We start from the raw sequence: 15,816 nt of genomic DNA on the forward strand, positions 1-15,816 counted from the left end.
GCGCACCACGGTAAGCATTCACTTACCCGGCGCCATCAAAAGTCAAGTTATGTGATCATGTGGATCTAATGGTTGTCATGGTAGCACAGGGTCATGTGATGACTCTTGTAGCTATTATAAGTCACTTCCTCTCACTACCGGCAGAGCACAGTGTATGAGAGTAAAGCAACTTTTCTGCAGTTCTCAGCTCTGCAGCTGTGATCTACAGAAATAAATGAGTGATCAGACTGCTGATACTTATAGCCCCCTAGGGGGACTAGTAAAATTTTTAAAAAAAAGTTTTAAAAACTAAAAGTTCAAATGACACCCCCCCCCCCCATTCAACCTATTGAAAATTAAAGTGTTAAAAAAATATACACACATTTGATATCTCCGCTTTCAGAAATGCCCGATCTATCAAAATATAAAATCAATTAATCTGATTGGAATTTGTTTTGCCCTACGCCGTTTACCAAACACCAAAATTACACAAGATGCAATAACAGGTGATCAAAACGTAGCATCTGTGCAAAAATGGTGCCGCTAAAAACATCAGCTTGAGATGCAAGAAATGTCGTCAGTGAGCCCCAAATCCCGAAAAACAAAAACGCTACGGATTTCAGAAAATGGCGCAAAAAGTGTGCAATTTTTTTGGACAGACTTGTGAAATTTTTTGTTAACCCCTTAGATAAAAATAAACCTATACATTGTTTGATATCTACAAACTCGCACCGACCTGAGACATCACACCAACACCGCATCGGTTTTACCATATAGTAAACACGGTGAATAAAATATCCGAAAAACAATCAGGCAGTCACACACTTTTTTTTTTTTTTTATTTTTTTACACACTTGGAATTTTTTTTCCCCTTTTCCAGTACACTATATCGTAAAACTAATGGTTTAATTCAAAAGTACAACTCGTCCCACAAAAAACAAGCCCCTCCATATGGCAAGATTGAAGGAAAAAAATAAAGTTACGACTCTCGGAAGAAGGGGAGGAAAAAAAAAAATGGAAAATCTCCCTGGGCTGAATGGGTTAATTTTACAAATTTATATACATACATACATGCTAGTTAGTACTGGATCCTTTCTGTCCATAAATTTCTAGACTTTAAGTCCAGGAAAGACATGAAATAAATTAGGGTTCCATCAAAGAAGGGTCACCTTGTCGTGGTAGATGGGCTCACGTCAGTACCTTTTTTATTTTTTTAAGTACTGTATTTTTCGCTTTTCTTTATCGTTCCTTTGGGAGACCCAGACCATGGGTGTTTAGCTTCTGCCTCCGGAGGACACACAAAGTACTACACTTAAAAGTGTAGCTCCTCCCTCTGAGCTTATACACCCCCTGGAGAACCAGATCCAGCCAGTTTATCGCTTTGTGTTCAGGAGGCATACATCCACACATGCATTCTCATCTGATTTGTTTGATTTTTGGAAAGAGTTTGAAGAAAAGCGGGTCCACGTCTGGACTCCCGGCATGTCCCTTCTCACCCCACTGTGTCGGCGGTGTTGTTAAGGTTGATTTCCTAGGCTGGAGCCTTACATGCTGTGCTCCTTCACCATCCCTCCTGGGCTCTGGCTTGAAGTGGGAGCCAGCACGGTCTCCATGCCTGGCAGGAGACCGGTCTCCATCCGCAGCCCTTCAGGACCCTGCTGGACCGGAGCACTCATCCCCAGGGACTTGGCCATGCGTCTCGGCAGCTAAGTACCTGAGACGTTTATATATTGGGGGTCCCTGTGTTTTATTGTTTGGGGAGAGTGTGCTTGCTGTGTTTATTGACATTTCCGGCGGGTTCTCTAGCTGTCGCACGAGAACCGCGCCGATGGTGCCTGCGCGCCAGCCTTGCCGCTCAAATTTAGGCCCCGGCTTCGCCGGAGGCCTAGTTTCTGTTCACTGCCCTCACATGTCACTCATGCAGAGGGACAGGCTCGGCTCCGCCCGGCGGCCGTTTTGCACAGGGGAGGGACACTCCCCACTGCTGTGCGTGTCTCCTCCCCTGTAGGTTTCTATGGCCCTCCAGATCCCGCTCTTCAAGCAAGTCCCGCCCCCTCTCTTCGCTCCGGCGGCCATTTTCTCAGAGTTTCACTCAGCGCTGGTCTGCGCTCTGCATCCCTGCTGGGTGCTGTGTTTGGAGGTCCGGGCTTCGGGATCTGGAGGGCACACAACACCGCTTCAGCGGTCTGGTAAGCCACAACCTCTGGTTGTGGACCTCTGTATATACTCTGGGGTTCATTCTCTTGCAGAGCCCCCACTCCAGCAGCATGTCTCACACGAGGAGCAAGGCTCCAAAGCTTTATTCAGTATGCACTGCATGTAAGCTCCTACTGACTGAACTGAGCATCTATCCACATTGTGATGCCTGCTCTAACTTGGCGGTGCCACAGCCTGGAGTCTCACCCCCAGTGGTCTCTCAGGCTACTCCTGCTCCTGTGGCTGAACCCCCGGCTTGGGTAGAATCCTTTTCTAGGTCTATCTCCCAGTCTTTTGCTGAGTCCATGGGACTTCTGTCCAGGACTTTGCTGAACATGCATCAGCCCCCTTCACAGGGTGCCTCTGCTGCTAGGGGTCTCTCAGGACCGGAGCTCACAGAGGATTAATCATCTGGTCCCAGACCCCGTCCTCCTAAGAAGAGACGCAGGGTTCCCTCTCCTTCCTCGTCCCGCGGCTCTGACTCAGGAGCTGACTCGCAGGATGAGGAGGATACCTTTACAGGGGGCTCGGAGGCTAACTCCATGTACCCCATTGATCTGTCCGAAAGTGACTCAGATCTTAGTGACTTGATTGCTTCTATTAATTCTGTACTGGATCTCAATCCGTCAGTATCAAAGGAGCAACCCTCTCTGGCAGAAAAGCACCAGTTTACCTCGCCTAAGAGAGCAAAGAGTGTGTTCTTTAACCACTCCAGTTTTCAGGCCGCTGTGACCAAGCCCAGGGCCTGTCCTGACAAACACTTCCCAAAGCGTGGTTCTGATGACCGTTTCCCCTTTCCACCTGAGGTGGTCAAGGAGTGGGCTCATTCCCCAAAGGTAGACCCCCCCGGTGTCTAGGCTCTCAGCCCGGACCGTTGTGTCGGTGGCTGATGGCACCTCCCTTAAGGATTCCACTGACCGCCAGATTGACCTTCTGGCCAAATCCGTGTATGAAGCGGCGGGGGCCTCGTTTTCCCCGACTTTTGCAGCAGTGTGGGCTCTCAAAGCCATCTCTGCTTCTCTAGAGGAGATGCATTCCCTCGCCAGGGAATCTATGCCCGAAATGGTTGCCTTAACTTCCCAAGCTTCAGCTTTTTCATCCTATGCCATGTCTGCCATGCTGGAGGCTTCTCACCGCACTTCGGTGGCTTCGGCTAATTCCCTCGCTATCCGCAGGATCTTGTGGCTTCGAAAGTGGAAGGCAGATGCTTCTTCAAAGAAGTACCTTGCTGGGCTCCCTTTTGCTGGGTCCCGGCTGTTCGGAGAACAGCTGGATGAAATTATTAAGGAAGCTACTGGCGGGAAGAGTACTTCCATGCCACAAACCAAAACTAGGAAACCTGCCCAGGGTAGGAATCAGTCGAGGTTTCGCTCCTTTCGTTCCTCCAACTGGTCGTCCTCTAAGCCCTCGGCCTCGTCCACTAACTCAACCAAGGACCAGAAATCCAACTGGCGCTCAAAAGCGCGTCCACAGAAGACCGCAGGAGGTGCTGCCACTAAGGCAGCCTCCTCGTGACTATCTGTCCGCGCCAGCAACGTCCTTAGTCGGTGGCAGGCTCTCCCACTTTGGCGACGCGTGATTTCAACACATCTCCGATCAGTGGGTGAGGGATATCATCTCCCACGGCTACAGGATAGAATTCACTTCCAGCCCGCCAAACAGATTTTTTCTCTCATCTCCCCCCTGCTCCAAGGCCGCCGCCTTCTCACAGGCCGTGGCATCCTTGCAGGCCAACGGAGTAATTGTACCGGTTCCCGTCCGGGAACGGTTCAGAGGTTTCTACTCAAATCTCTTCCTAGTCCCCAAAAAGGACGGTACCTTCCGGCCCATCCTGGATCTCAAGCTTCTCAACAAGCATGTTCAGGTGCGGCACTTTCGCATGGAGTCTCTGCGATCAGTCATTGCCTCAATGACCCAAGGGGATTTCCTGGTGTCCATCGACATCAGAGATGCCTATCTGCATGTGCCAATTGCAGTTTCACACCAGCGTTGGCTACGTTTTCCAATCGGAGAAGATCATTTCCAATTCGTGGCTCTCCCCTTCGGGTTGGCCACAGCTCCTCGGGTATTCACCAAGGTCATGGCAGCAGTGATTGCGGTCCTGCACCTACAGGGGTTGGCAGTGCTTCCTTACCTGGACGACCTTCTGGTCAAGGCTCCATCCAGCGCGGACTGTCAGCGGAGTGTCTCGCTCACTCTCGCCACTCTAGCCCAATTCGGGTGGCTTGTCAATCTTCCCAAATCCACCCTGACTCCGACCCAGAGTCTCACGTACCTAGGGATGCAGTTCGAGACTTTGCCGGCACTTGTGAAGTTGCCCTTAATCAAACAGCAGTCTCTCCGGCTAGCGGTGCGCTCTCTTCTGAGGCCCCGCCGTTATACCCTCAGGCGCCTGATGCAGGTGCTGGGTCAAATGGTGGCGTCAATGGAGGCTGTTCCCTTTGCCCAGTTCCATCTGCGTCCCCTGCAGCTGGACATTCTCCGCTGTTGGGACAAGCGGCCTTCCTCCTTGCACAGGTTAGTGGCTCTGTCGCCACAGACCAGGAGCTCTCTTCAGTGGTGGCTTCGGCCCCTCTCCCTGTCCCAGGGGCGCTCCTTCCTGGCCCCGTCCTGGGTGATCCTCACCACGGATGCCAGTCTATCCGGCTGGGGAGCGGTATGTCTCCACCACAGAGCGCAGGGCACTTGGACTCCGTCCGAGTCAGCCCTTTCGATCAAGGTGCTGGAAACCAGAGCCGTGCTTCTAGCTCTCCTAGCTTTTCACCACCTGTTGGCGGGCAGGCACATCCGAGTCCAGTCAGACAACGCGACAGCGGTTGCCTACATCAATCACCAAGGCGGGACACGCAGCCGCCTGGCAATGTTGGAGGTACAAACCATCCTTCAATGGGCGGAGGACTCCAAGTCCACCATATCCGCAGTCCACATCCCAGGCGTGGAAAACTGGGAGGCAGATTATCTCAGCCGTCAAATCGTGGACGGTGGCGAGTGGTCCCTGCACCCGGCAGTGTTTCAGTCAATCTGCCGCAAATGGGGCACTCCGGACGTGGACCTAATGGCATCCCGTCACAACAACAAAGTTCCTGTTTACGTGGCTCACTCCCACGATCCTCAGGCATTCGCCGCAGACGCTCTGGTTCAGGACTGGTCCCAGTTTCGTCTGGCCTACGTGTTTCCCCCTCTAGCTCTCTTGCCCAGAGTCCTGCGCAAGATCAGAATGGAGAGCCGTCGAGTCATCCTCATTGCACCGGACTGGCCCAGGCGAGCTTGGTACCCAGACCTGCTCCATCTGTCCGTAGAAATGCCGTGGCATCTCCCGGACCGTCCAGACCTTCTCTCGCAAGGTCCGGTTTTCCGCCTGAATTCTGCGGCTCTCACATTGACGGCGTGGCTCTTGAGTCCTGGATCTTGACGGCTTCTGGTATTCCTCCTGAAGTCATCTCCACTATGACTCGGGCCCGTAAGTCTTCCTCCGCTAAGATCTATCACAGGACTTGGAGAATTTTCAAGTCCTGGTGTCGCTCTACCGACCATCCTCCTTGGCCATTCTCCTTGCCTACCCTTTTGTCCTTTCTACAGTCCGGTCTGCAGCTAGGACTGTCCCTCAACTCTCTCAAGGGACAAGTCTCAGCTCTGTCAGTGCTGTTCCAGCGGCGTCTCGCTCGGCTGGCTCAGGTCCGCACCTTCATGCAGGACGCGTCTCACATCATTCCGCCTTACCGGCGGCCCTTGGATCCCTGGGACCTTAATTTGGTTCTCACGGTTTTGCAGAAACCCCCCTTTGAGCCTCTTAGGGAGGTTTCTTTGTTTCGTCTTTCACAGAAAGTGGCCTTTCTGGTGGCCATAACTTCCCTCAGGAGAGTCTCTGATTTGGCTGCGCTCTCTTCGGAGTCACCTTTTATGGTTTTTCATCAAGACAAGGTGGTTCTCCGTCCGACTCTGGACTTTCTTCCTAAGGTGGTATCTCCTTTCCACCTTAACCAGGACATTACCCTACCTTCCTTTTGTCCGGCTCCTGTTCATCGCTTTGAAAAAGCGCTGCATACTCTGGATCTGGTGCGTGCTCTCCGGATCTATGTGTCTCGCACCGCTGCTCTTAGGCGGTGCACTTCTCTTTTTGTGCTAACCACAGGTCGGCGCAAGGGCCTCTCTGCTTCTAAGCCGACCTTAGCCCGTTGGATTAGGTCGACCATTTCGGACGCCTACCAGTGTACTCAGGTGCCTCCCCCGCCGGGGATCAAGGCACATTCGACCAGAGCTGTCGGTGCCTCTTGGGCTTTCAGGCACCAGGCTACGGCTCAACAAGTCTGTCAGGCTGCCACTTGGACTAGCCTGCATACCTTCTCGAAGCACTACCAAGTGCATGCTCATGCTTCGGCAGATGCGAGCTTAGGCAGACGCATCCTTCAGGCGGCTGTCGCCCATTTGTGAAGTTAGGTTTTGCCTACTTCTCAGTTTGGTTTATTTCCCACCCAGGGACAGCTTTGGAACGTCACATGGTCTGGGTCTCCCAAAGGAACGATAAAGAAAAAGAGAATTTTGTTTACTTACCGTAAATTCTTTTTCTTATAGTTCCGTATTGGGAGACCCAGCTCCCTCCCTGTTGCCTGTTGGCAATTTCTTGTTCCGCGTGTTATCACCGGCTGTTGTCGTAGACAGAGTCTCCGGTTGTTCCGGCTCTTGCTCAGTTTTTACTTGTGGGTGGCTATTCTCCTTCAGCTTTTGCACTAAACTGGCTGGGTCTGCTCACCAGGGGGTGTATAAGCTCAGAGGGAGGAGCTACACTTTTAGGTGTAGTACTTTGTGTGTCCTCCGGAGGCAGAAGCTAAACACCCATGGTCTGGGTCTCCCAATACGGAACTATAAGAAAAAGAATTTACGGTAAGTAAACAAAATTCTCTTTTTTCGCACCGGATTATAAGACGCACCCCAAATTTAGACAAAAAAAGGTAAGAAAAATGGGGTCCGTCTTATACTCCGGTGTTCTTTTACCGGAGGGGGGCAGCAGTGGTGGTGAAGCGGGGTCACAGGAGGCAGAGGTTGTGCTGGCAGGCACGGCGGATCAGTGGCAGCGGGGTCCGTGGTGGCAGGAGCCGCGGGGTCCGTGTTGGCAGGAGCCGCGGGGTCCGTGGTGGCAGAAGCCGCGTGGTCTGTGGTGGCAGGAACCGCGGGGTCCGTGGTGGCACGAGCCGCGGGGTCCATGGTGGCGGCAGCGGGTGAGTCGTGCAGCAGGCCGGTGCAGTGAGTGTCCCAGTGGTGTCCGCGGTCCCGGATCAAATGATGGCGCCTGGAGCGGCGCATGCGCAGATGGAGCTCTCATCCAAGAGCTCCATCTGCGCACGCGCCTGCTCCCGGCGCCATCATTTGAAACTGGGACCGCGGACAAACTGGGTAACTTGCTGCACAGCCGCCCGCCCCGCACGCACATAGTGGCAGCCAGCAGGCTGCCAGCCCACCCGGCCTGCAAGCGGCCGGGTACCTGTGCTTGCGTGCGCACGCTGCACCCGACTGCCGCCCGCACGCAGCCACGGGTACCCAGCTGCCACCGCACGCAAAGCACAGGTACCCGGGCCGCCCGATCGCCGCACAGACATAATCCGAATATAGCGGTGCCTGGGGGTTCTAAGACGCACCCCCATTTTCCTCCCAAATTTTTGGGAGGAAAAGTGCGTCTTATAAAGCGAAAAATACGGTATATCTAGAGAGAAAATGAATTACTCCCCCACTCCTTCAAACCTGTGATGTGCTGGTGACATATTACAAAGCACAGGGTCCATTACCTCCGCTATACATATGAGCATGAAGTGACTGCCTGTGTTGTACACAGCAGCAGGTCATCCCCAATCTCGCACTAGAACTGTCTGATACATGAAGCCTTCGCCATAGTAGGTGTACCGTCCTATATAAACCCACCGATAACTGATTATAACCACGTGTGGTTGCAGATAACAAGCTATCCAGGACCTAATGTACTCAACTCTGCTACATTTGTACAGGCGGCACATGTATGAGCTATATCATGTTTCTAGGATAACATGTTTTGGGTTTTTTTGTCTGTTTTCAGTTTCTCTTGATCGAGGCAGAGAAATCTTGGAGAATAAGGAACGCGCCCTAATTTCCGAGGTGCGAGAGCTCAGACACAAATTGGCTTCACAGGCTCGGAGAAAATACCCCACGCCACACTACCCGGGCACACAGTGGACTTGACGGCTGCAACAGGGGGGAGGTTATTTTATTTTATTTATTTCCAGTCTTTTTTTTTTCTTGCCTTGTTTTGTACAGTAAGTGGAATAATGTCCACATGTATATGATTATTAAAAGCGTTTAATTACCGACGGCTTCTTATTTTGAACACTGAGTAAATGAATGGTTCGTATAATGTCCTACAGGTTTTATGCATTACCTGCTGACATCCACCAGGTGGCCCTAGCTTCCTGGATAAAGAAAATGCTGAGACATTTGGAGTATTACAGAGTTTGTATCATCAGAAAAGAATATATTATTTTGTGTTTGTTTTTCCCTCCGGCTATAGCCCTGAATGCACACCTTTCCACCTATTCTTGCCTGCTCAGATATTACACCAGTCACACTGTAGTAACTTTACTCCCCAGCATTGCTCTCTGCCTATTTCCCGGCAGAGCTCCATCCTTGCCCATTTTGATGCCATCTCCGAACTGGTTCGACTTCCATTCCTTGGGTTTAAAGGGAGTCCAGGTTTTTGTAATTTAATCTGAGACGAGCGTAATGTAGGGGTAGAGACCCTGATTGCAGCAATGCTTCACTTATTAGGCTGTGTGCTGTATTTTCAATACAATCAGTGTTTCTTCGGCGCTCCATTGGGAGACCCAGACGATTGGGTGTATAGCTACTGCCTCCGGAGGCCACACAAAGCATTACACTAAAAAGTGTAAGGCCCCTCCCCTTCTGGCTATACACCCCCAGTGGGATCACTGGCTCACCAGTTTTCTGCTTTGTGCGAAGGAGGTCAGACATCCACGCATAGCTCCACTGTTTAGTCAGCAGTAGCTGCTGACTATATCGGATGGAAGAAAAGAGGGCCCATATAGGGCCCCCAGCATGCTCCCTTCTCACCCCACTTGCGGTTTGTAAGGTTGAGGTACCTATTGCTGGTACGGAGGCTGGAGCCCACATGCTGTTTTCCTTCCTCATCCCCCTGAGGGGCTCTGAGGAAGTGGGATCTTTCCGGCCACCAAGCCCTGAGGCCGGGCTCCATCCACAGACCCATAGAACCTGCTGGATGACGAGCGAGGTACCGTTCAGGGACAAGGCCCTGCAACATTAAGGTACTCTGTGTCCCCGTATGGCAGGCACGCACACTCCAGGCTTGCTGGGTGTGCTAGTGCGCCGGGGACTGAAGCGCTGCGCGCTGGGGTTATAGTCCCTACAGATTACTGGGGGATTTTGTTGTGTTGGGGGACTGCCGCGCCGACCGCCCCTGGAGCGGCGGCGCAGCTGAGACTTGTAGTGCGCCGGGGACGCGCCGACCGCGCTTTTACGGCGGCGGCGTTTCTAACTCTAGTCCCCGGCTTTTGCGGCCTAGCTCCGCTTCGTTCCCGCCCCCACCCTGTCAATCAGGGTAAGGGAGAGACGCTGTACAATCGTCAGCGCCGAGGGCTGGAGCCTTATTTACATGCTCCAGCCCTCTCACTAGGCACAGTGGGACGCAGGCTTCCCGCTCTTTGTCTGTATACGCCCAGGGCCCGCCCCCCCCTCCACAGGACGCCGGCAGCCATTCCTGCATGCAGTCTGGCTGGAGGAAGGACACAGGCTCTGGGAGACTCAGACTAGGGATTTCTGGCGACCACACACCCGCGTTTAGCGGGCGGTAAGCAGCACATTAGTGCTGGCCCCACTTGTGCCACAGTGTTATATTGGTGTACTTTTTACTGTACCAGATATATATATATATATATATATATATATATATATATATATATATATATATACTACACTGGACGGTCGCTTCTTGGCTGTATACCCTGTATTGCTCTGAGGAGACAACAACATGTCATCCACAAAACGCAAGGGTGCCAAGGCACGGGCTGTATACACTGCTTGTACAGCATGTGGGGCTAATCTACCGGCAGGCTCCAACGACTCCCATTGTGTGCAATGTTCAGTCCCAGTGGCACTTCGTCAGCCAGAGCCTATGATGGTAGTAGCCCAGGCAGAGTCGCCTGTGAACCCTGCCCCGGTGACGGGGACAGAATTTGCAGTCTTTGCTGATAAAATGTCTGTGACTATGACAAAAATCCTGGAGACCTTGCAGTCCAGGCCAATTGCGCAGACCATGCATACTGCTGTGTCTATGCTCCCCGGTCCCCCTCAGTTGGAACTAATCCGTACTTCTAGGGGGTCCCAGGCATCACAGGCTGGGGGCTCGGACTCCGATGACAGTCCCAGGCCGCCTAAGCGAGCTCGCTGGGAGAGACCCTCCACGTCATCACGCGGGTCAGGGTCTCAGCGAGAAGAGTCTCTATATGATGGGACAGAGGTGGGTGATCAGGAGTCTAGTCCTGACACTGCACTCAATTTGGATACGCCAGATGGTGACGCCATGGTAAATGACCTCGTAGCGGCCATCAATAGGCTGTTGGATATTTCTCCCCCAGCCCCTTCAGCAGAGGAGGCAGCTGCCCAGCAGGAGAAATTCCATTTCCTGTATCCCAAGCATAAATCAAGTACTTTTCTGGACCACTCTGACTTCAGAGAATCAATCCAGAAACACAATGCTTATCCGGACAAGCGTTTTTCCAAACGTCTTAAGGATACACGTTATCCTTTTCCCCCTGACGTGGTCAAACGCTGGACCCAGTGTCCAAAAGTGGACCCTCCAATATCCAGGCTTGCAGCTAGATCCATTGTTGCAGTGGAGGATGGGGCTTCACTTAAAGATGCCAATGACAGACAGATGGACCTTTGGTTGAAATCTGTCTATGAAGCTATTGGCGCGTCTTTTGCTCCAGCATTCGCGGCCGTGTGGGCGCTCCAAGCTATTTCAGCTGGTTTGGCGCAGGTGGACTCTCTCATACGTCCAGCAGTGCCGCAAGTGGCGTCCTTAACTACGCAAATGACTGCGTTTGCGACTTACGCTATCAATGCGGTACTGGACTCTACGAGCCGTACCTCAATGGCATCCGCCAACTCTGTAGTTTTGCGCAGAGCTTTGTGGTTAAAAGAATGGAAAGCAGATTCTGCTGCCAAAAAATGTTTAACCAGCTTGCCATTATCTGGAGACAGACTGTTTGGTGAGCAATTGGCAGAAATCATTAAACAGTCCAAAGGTAAGGACTCTTCCTTACCCCAGCCCAGATCAAGCAAACCTCAACAGAGGAAGTGGCAGTCAAAGTTTCGGTCCTTTCGAGGCTCGGGCAAGCCCCAATTCTCCTCGTCCAAAGGGACTCAGAAAGAGCAAAGGAGCTCTGATTCCTGGCAGGCTCACTCACGCCCCAAGAAAGCAACCGGAGGTACCGCTTCCAAGCCGGCTGCCTCATGACTTTCGGCCGCCTCCCTCCGCATCCTCGGTCGGTGGCAGGCTCTCCCGTTTTTGCGACATTTGGCTGCCACAGGTCAAAGACCGGTGGGTAACAGACATTTTGTCTCACGGGTACAGGATAGAGTTCAGTTCTCGTCCTCCGCCTCGGTTCTTCAGAACTTCCCCACATCCCGACCGAGCAGATGCCCTTCTGCAGGCGGTGAATTCTCTAAGAGCAGAAGGAGTGGTGGTTCCTGTTCCTCTTCGGGAACAAGGACAAGGTTTTTACTCCAATCTCTTTTGTGGTGCCAAAAAAGGACGGCTCATTCCGTCCTGTTCTGGACCTAAAACTGCTCAACAAGCATGTGAACGCCAGGCGGTTCCGGATGGAATCCCTCCGCTCAGTCGTTGCCTCAATGTCTCAAGGAGATTTCCTAGCATCAATAGACATCAAAGATGCTTATCTCCACGTGCCGATTGCTACAGAGCACCAACGCTTTCTGCGCTTCGTGATAGGAGACGACCATCTTCAGTTCGTAGCTCTGCCATTTGGTCTGGCGACAGCCCCACGGGTGTTCACCAAGGTCATGGCGGCAGTGGTAGCAGTCTTGCACTCTCAGGGACACTCTGTGATCCCTTACTTGGACGATCTACTTGTCAAGGCACCCTCTCAAGAGGCATGCCAACTCAGCCTGAATGTTGCGCTGGAGACTCTCCAGACGTTCGGGTGGATCATCAACTTCTCAAAGTCAAATCTGTCACCGACACAATCACTAACGTATCTTGGCATGGAGTTTCATACTCTCTCAGCGATAGTGAAGCTTCCGCTGGACAAGCAGCGGTCACTACAGACTGGGGTGCAGACTCTCCTTCAAGGTCAGTCGCACTCCTTAAGACGCCTCATGCACTTCCTCGGGAAGATGGTGGCGGCAATGGAGGCGGTTCCGTTTGCGCAGTTTCATCTGCGCCCACTTCAATGGGACATTCTCCGCCAATGGGACGGGAAGTCAACATCCCTAGACAGGAAAGTCTCCCTTTCCCAGACGGCCAAAGACTCTCTGCAGTGGTGGCTTCTTCCCAACTCATTATCACAGGGAAGATCCTTCCTACCACCGTCCTGGGCGGTGGTCACGACAGACGCGAGCCTGTCAGGGTGGGGAGCAGTTTTTCTCCACCACAGGGCTCAGGGTACGTGGACTCAGCAGGAGTCCACCCTTCAGATCAATATTCTGGAGATCAGGGCAGTGTATCTTGCCCTACTAGCCTTCCAGCAGTGGCTGGAAGGGAGGTAGATCCGAATTCAGTCGGACAACTCCACAGCGGTGGCATACATCAACCACCAAGGGGGGACACGCAGTCGGCAAGCCTTCCAGGAAGTCCGGCGGATTCTGATGTGGGTGGAAGCCACGGCCTCCACCATATCCGCAGTTCACATCCCCGGCGTAGAAAACTGGGAAGCAGACTTCCTCAGTCGCCAGGGCATGGACGCAGGGGAATGGTCCCTTCACCCGGACGTGTTTCAGGAAATCTGTCGCCGCTGGGGAAGGCCGGACGTCGACCTAATGGCGTCCCGGCACAACAACAAGGTCCCAACCTTCATGGCACGGTCTCGCGATCACAGAGCTCTGGCGGCAGACACCTTAGTGCAAGATTGGTCGCAGTTCCGGCTCCCTTATGTGTTTCCACCTCTGGCACTCTTGCCCAGAGTGCTACGCAAGATCAGATCCGACTGCAGCCGCGTCATACTCGTCGCCCCAGACTGGCCAAGGAGGGCGTGGTATCCGGATCTGTGGCATCTCACGGTCGGCCAACCGTGGGCACTACCAGACCGACCAGACTTACTGTCCCAAGGGCCGTTTTTCCATCGGAATTCTGCGGCCCTGAACCTGACTGTGTGGCCATTGAGTCCTGGATCCTAGCGTCTTCAGGATTATCCCAAGGGGTCGTTGCCACCATGAGACAGGCTAGGAAGCCCACGTCCGCTAAGATCTACCACAGAACGTGGAAGATATTCTTATCCTGGTGCTCTGCTCAGGGAGTGTCTCCCTGGCCATTTGCTTTGCCTACCTTTCTTTCTTTCCTGCAATCTGGGTTAGAAAAAGGTTTGTCGCTCGGTTCCCTTAAAGGGCAAGTCTCGGCGCTATCCGTCTTTTTTCAGAAGCGTCTAGCACGACTTCCTAAGGTGCGCACGTTCCTGCAGGGGGTTTGTCATATCGTACCCCCGTACAAGCGGCCGTTAGATCCATGGGATCTGAACAGGGTACTAGTTGCCCTCCAGAAGCCGCCCTTCGAGCCTCTGAGGGAGGTTTCACTTTCTAGACTCTCACAGAAAGTGGCTTTTCTGGTAGCGATCACATCTCTTCGGAGAGTGTCTGAGCTAGCAGCGCTGTCATCCAAGGCTCCCTTCCTGGTTTTCCACCAGGACAAGGTAGTGCTGCGCCCCATTCAGGAGTTTCTCCCGAAGGTGGTATCCTCTTTTCATCTTAATCAGGATATCTCTTTGCCTTCTTTTTGTCCTCATGCAGTTCATCGGTATGAGAAGGATTTACATTTGTTAGATCTGGTGAGAGCACTCAGAATCTACATTTCCCGCACGGCGCCCCTGCGCCGTTCGGATGCACTCTTTGTCCTTGTCGCTGGTAAGCGCAAAGGGTCGCAGGCTTCTAAGGCCACCCTGGCTCGATGGATCAAGGAACCAATTCTTGAAGCCTACCGTTCTGCTGGGCTTCCGGTTCCATCAGGGCTGAAGGCCCATTCTACCAGAGCCGTGGGTGCGTCCTGGGCATTACGACACCAGGCTACGGCTCAACAGGTGTGCCAGGCAGCTACCTGGTCGAGTCTGCACACTTTCACCAAGCATTATCAGGTGCATACCTATGCTTCGGCGGACGCCAGCCTAGGTAGAAAAGTCCTGCAGGCAGCAGTTGCCTCCCCGTAGGGGAGGGCTGTCTTCGCAGCTCTTACATGAGGTATTGTTTACCCACCCAGGGACAGCTTTTGGACGTCCCAATCGTCTGGGTCTCCCAATGGAGCGCCGAAGAAGAAGGGAATTTTGTTACTTACCGTAAATTCCTTTTCTTCTAGCTCCTATTGGGAGACCCAGCACCCGCCCTGTTGTCCTTCGGGATTTTTGGTTGTTTTTCGGGTACACATGTTGTTCATGTTGAACGGTTTTCAGTTCTCCGACGTTACTTCGGAGTGAATTTGTTTAAACCAGTTCTTGGCTTTCCTCCTTCTTGCTTTTGCACTAAAACTGGTGAGCCAGTGATCCCACTGGGGGTGTATAGCCAGAAGGGGAGGGGCCTTACACTTTTTAGTGTAATGCTTTGTGTGGCCTCCGGAGGCAGTAGCTATACACCCAATCGTCTGGGTCTCCCAATAGGAGCTAAAAGAAAAGGAATTTACGGTAAGTAACAAAATTCCCTTCTTTATCAGCAAGAGATTATCACTCCAGTGAGTGACTAGGTGTCACGTGCCAGGCAGTTAGACTAATCTGTGTAACTCCGCCCTCACCACTGATTGGCTGTTTGCTGACCATTCACACAGCATTTTGCCAATCGGTGGTGTGGGCGAGGTTCTACACAGCTCAGCATTCTAAGCATTGCTACATATACAGCAGAAAAAACAGGGATTCTCTCAAAACTCCACCTAGCAGTCCAGTAAGCGATACATTGCTGGAATCTGGGTTTAGCGTAGAAGCGAAGAATAGGCTTAGCTCTGGCCTTGGAAATAAGATGTTACAGCTAGGTATGATTTGACACCCGTCTTTCAAGGGGTTATCCGGATGTACTCCGTGAACTCGAGGGACTCTTTGGTGTAACTCTGGAGATATGAGTGAGCCGCATCCTCCTTTTGGTTCTGTTGACCTGCTCGGCCATGGCAGTTGAAGGGCTTTGCTCAACCTACCATTCTCGTATTTTGGGTTTTCCTTCATCCAAATCATAGGAAGACCTCTACAGTGGTGACAAACCAAAGCTTCAAGTGCAGGGCACATCTGAGCCAAACCGATATACTGTGACGAACAGTCCTCTGCACATCTGACCTTGCAGCCATCCGAATTCCAGCAGCTGACTACTAGATTGTGGATTTTTGTTTTGTTTTTTTCTGCAATAAGTGGACAGTCACAAGAGAATTGGCCTTTTTTC

The 15,816-nt window shown here is 52.4% G+C and overlaps 1 protein-coding gene across 1 annotated transcript in view; it reads left to right on the forward strand.

Annotated features, from left to right (window-relative positions):
* TBC1D31 (TBC1 domain family member 31) overlaps positions 1–8,507 on the forward strand; it is a 217,251-nt gene extending 208,744 nt beyond the window's left edge. Inside the window, exon 22 of the mRNA XM_075316197.1 lies at positions 8,240–8,507. Within this exon, the coding sequence (XP_075172312.1) occupies positions 8,240–8,382 (143 nt within the window). The 3' untranslated portion in view covers positions 8,383–8,507. The remainder of the gene's footprint in view (positions 1–8,239) is intronic.
* The last annotated feature ends 7,309 nt before the right edge of the window (positions 8,508–15,816 follow it).

Source organism: Anomaloglossus baeobatrachus, chromosome 6 (genome assembly GCF_048569485.1).
Source record: "Anomaloglossus baeobatrachus isolate aAnoBae1 chromosome 6, aAnoBae1.hap1, whole genome shotgun sequence".
NCBI lineage: Eukaryota > Metazoa > Chordata > Amphibia > Anura > Aromobatidae > Anomaloglossus > Anomaloglossus baeobatrachus.